Source organism: Pongo abelii, chromosome 4 (genome assembly GCF_028885655.2).
Source record: "Pongo abelii isolate AG06213 chromosome 4, NHGRI_mPonAbe1-v2.0_pri, whole genome shotgun sequence".
NCBI classification, from domain to species: domain Eukaryota; kingdom Metazoa; phylum Chordata; class Mammalia; order Primates; family Hominidae; genus Pongo; species Pongo abelii.
The window spans coordinates 79,171,489-79,175,030 of record NC_071989.2 but is presented as its reverse complement, the minus strand read 5'-3'; the positions used below and the strand labels follow the sequence as shown (position 1 = coordinate 79,175,030).

General features: G+C 48.1%; 1 protein-coding gene across 1 annotated transcript; it reads right to left on the bottom strand.

Annotated features, from left to right (window-relative positions):
- Positions 1-897: 897 nt before the first annotated feature.
- On the bottom strand, positions 898-2,763 carry CARTPT (CART prepropeptide). Its single transcript, XM_002815634.3, has 3 exons — positions 2,491-2,763; positions 1,980-2,063; positions 898-1,436 (listed from the first exon to the last, which is right to left on the bottom strand). The coding sequence occupies exons 1-3, from the start codon at positions 2,647-2,649 to the stop codon at positions 1,329-1,331; spliced, it is 351 nt and encodes a 116-aa protein (XP_002815680.1). The 5' UTR covers positions 2,650-2,763; the 3' UTR covers positions 898-1,328.
- Positions 2,764-3,542: the final 779 nt, after the last annotated feature.

Genomic DNA, 3,542 nt, shown 5'->3' with positions numbered 1-3,542 from the left:
AAACTCCCTATGAAGCCATGGAGGGGCTTTATTTTTCAATTCTGCTCTTATGCAAGTGCCTCTTGAGTTTGGATTAGGAAGCTGTTAACATTTGTTTCTCTCATGATGCTGCTGCTTAGATGTTACTTAGTCTGGTTTAAACCCTTGGAAATGTGACCTCAAATAAGCACTCAGAAATATTTAAAGGCTACTTAACTTTACATTTAGTATGTTTTAATTTCTTGAGTTGGATTCTCACCTCCTCCAATTTTTGTTTGTTCCCCTCAAAACTATTTTCTGAAACGACTCTTTCTTCTGGAATAGAGAATTTTTCCAAGAGTGTGAATTTACTTGTGGGAATGAATGGGTCTTATAACCTTAGAGCCTTTAGACAAATAACAACCCTAAACAGCCCATATCTTTAAATCAATATATATTTTCTAATAAGGGAGTTGTCAAAAAAAAATTTCTAATTTTTCAAATTGCTTTTAATGTGACTAAAACATGAAACAGTTTATATTTTATTGGTCTCACTGTTTAAAGTAAAGCGTCTGGCTAAAAGTTTTAATAAACAAAATCATATCACCTCAACTCCAACCATCTCCATCTCATTCATCTCTCTCTCTTTCTTTCTCTTTCTCTCTCTCTCTTTCTCTCTCTCTCTCTCTCTCTCTCTCACACACACACACACACACACACACACATACACACCCCACATCGCTGCAATCAAAGAAAAATAGAGTATACTAAAACTGGCTTGGCAAACTCCTAATTAACGATCAAAACTCCCTGGCGCTAAGGTGCTATTCTCCCAATAGGCTGCTATTTTAAAAATATTTCTCTTTGAAAACAACAGCATGATTAATCTCACCATTTCCACTTAAATTACTTATATGGAAACAACAATGCATTATGGGCAATTATTAAAAACATTTTATTATATATAATTTGTACATGCTTCAATTTGTGTCACATAGGGTGATTTATTTTCCAGGTTATAATGACATCTACCAAGATTAGCTAGATCTAATTTTCATTCTGCCATGCCACACACAAAAATACAATTTTCAAAGCAAAGCTTCCCTTCTTTACACAAATGTACACAAGAGTTTATCAGACAAATAAAATAAGAATACTTCACACGCTTATCAACACCACACAAGGCATTATTCTTCACACAGTAACATCTAATGTGTTCTTTTATTTTTGAAACAGCAGGAAAAGAGCCCTTTCCCTTCAGAGGAAAATAAAAACTTTATCTGTTGCTTAAGCCAAACTTCAGGAATGAAGGTGTGGTCCTCCGGGGAAAGTAGAGGGATGGGGATGTATGGAGGAGAATGGACGCCCCTTCATAAGCACTTCAGGAGGAAGGAATTGCAGGAGGTTCCTCGGGGACAGTCACACAGCTTCCCGATCCTTGCCCCTTTCCTCACTGCACACTGCTCACCGGCGTCACACTGCAAACAACAAAATGTGTGGTCATCGAGTATGAACAAACCCAGGCTCCCAACAGGCAAGTCTCACAGTCAACGCAATTTCTGTCTCTTGAAAGGAGCAATTGGACCCCATCACCATCCCAGGAGGTCTACGTACAGTCAGGTCTGAAACAAGGAGCCTTGTGCTTATAACTTCAGTGAGAGTACATTTTTTAAAGAAACTTACATTATTAGTTTTATCCTAGTTTCTTCCACATTTAGGTGGCGAGGGCTGGGGGGCGAGGGAAGGGGAGCATCACATTTGCTGGCTCCTTTTCTTGCCCACTCAGAGGGGAAAAAATCAGACCTTTTTCCTGAGCAACAAACAATAGACTTACACTTACTTACAACCCCTATTCCTGCTTTCCCATTTCCTCACCCGGGAAGGAAGAAGGAGTCCAGGAATCCTGCAAGCCCATTACCTAAGTTATTTAGCCACATCCTGCGGAGAAGATTGTGTGTACGATTCAAGGCGGTGTACTTTCTCTTGGAAAAACACGGGAAGGGAGTGACCACAAACCTTACCATGGGGACTTGGCCATACTTCTTCTCATAGATGGGAATACGTTTACTCTTGAGCTTCTTCAAGACTTCCTGCAGCGCTTCGATCTGCAACACACCGCCCCGGAGCCTGAAGTTGCCGCCTTGGCTGCGAGCCCAGCCCAGGTGCGCACTTCCAGCCCTAGTTATAAGGAGCTCCGGACCCACACGCATTCTGCGGTGGGACTCTGCGGACACAAGGCATGGTCGAGGGGTGGAAACTTAGCGGGAGCTGTCCCAGGTACTGACCGCGGGCCTCTGAGCCGCTGGGGCTCCTGTTGCTCGGAGGGGCCGGGATGAGGGATTCGCTCAACAGACTGCCAGGAGCCCGTGGGCTCGAGACGCTCTTAGGATGGCAGCGGGTGCCTGGGCGTTGCGCTCAGCTCCCCGCGCCCTGACTCTGGGAATAGGGGTGGGGGTGGGGAGAGGAGGGAGGCGTGCAAAGGAAGGGACAGCGCGACAGCTCAAGGGGGTCGGGAGCGAGGGGAATACGGACCAGCTCCTTCTCGTGGGAGGCATCATCCACGGCAGAGTAGATGTCCAGGGCTCGGGGCTGGAGCTCGGCGTCCTCCTGGGCACGGGTACCCAACAGAGGTAGCATCAGCAGCAGGGCGGCGCCCAGGAGGGGCAGCAGCCGCACGCGGGAGCTCTCCATGGTTCTGAAACTCGTCGTTGCTGGGGCACCCCGCGCTCCCACGTTTTATAGTGAGCCCGAGCCCCCGTGCAGGAAAGAGGGAGGAGGCGAAGAAGGAAGGGGGTGTGGAGGAGGGCCCGGGTCAACCATCTGTAGGCAGCGCTCCGCCGGCGCTTGACGTCAATGCCCGCCGGGCTCCAGGCGCCTGGGAACGAGGCTCTGCGCACAGATGGGCTAGAGCGCAGAGAACAAGACCCTGCGCCCCCAAATGCTGTCAGCCTCACGGCAAGGGATGCTCCCCGAGGGGCCTGAGCTGAAGCCGAGGGGCTAGAGGTGAGGCACGGAAAGCAGGAGGGGCCTAGGAAATGGAAAATGCCTTCGGGTCAATGCTCAGGCAGGAGAGTCGCTTCCCATCACCTAGCAGCGGTGGCAGCCGCACCATCCACCTCGCCAGCCCTGCCTTGCCTCGCACCCCAACCCCAAGTGTGGCGGTGAGAAGGGGTTGTTGCCTCCAGACAGCCACGTTTGCCGAGCACCTTACTCTGTGGGGTAAGGCAAGCAAACGTAGTATACAAAAGAAAGAGAAATAGTGGCCCTCCCCATGATGGGTTCTATGATGGAATCTGTGTGACAATAGTTAAAAGAAGAGAGGGAAAACAGACAACCCCGGATTCAGCAGTGGTGTGGGAAATGCAGAGAGCCAGGATCTGGTTCCCATCCTGGCTACACCACGTACAAGTTGTATGACTTTGAGCAAAACAAAGAACCACTCCAAGCCTCAGCTTTCTCTTTTGTAGATCTAGGATTAAAAAGATGTACCTCACAAAGTCATCAGTAGGATGAAATGAGAGATTAAGTATGTCAAACTCCTGGTTCTTAGCTAAGCTTCCCTGTCCCTCCTTTTTGAACTTTGA

Coding starts and splice junctions, on each gene's coding strand:
- CARTPT (XM_002815634.3), bottom strand. CDS start 2,649: ATGGAGAGCTCCCGCGTGCGGCTGCTGCCCCTCCTGGGCGCCGCCCTG. Junction 2,064..2,490: donor CCTCCCACGAGAAGGAGCTG/GTCCGTATTCCC, acceptor GGTGTGTTGCAG/ATCGAAGCGCTGCAGGAAGT. Junction 1,437..1,979: donor AGTATGGCCAAGTCCCCATG/GTAAGGTTTGTG, acceptor TGTTGTTTGCAG/TGTGACGCCGGTGAGCAGTG.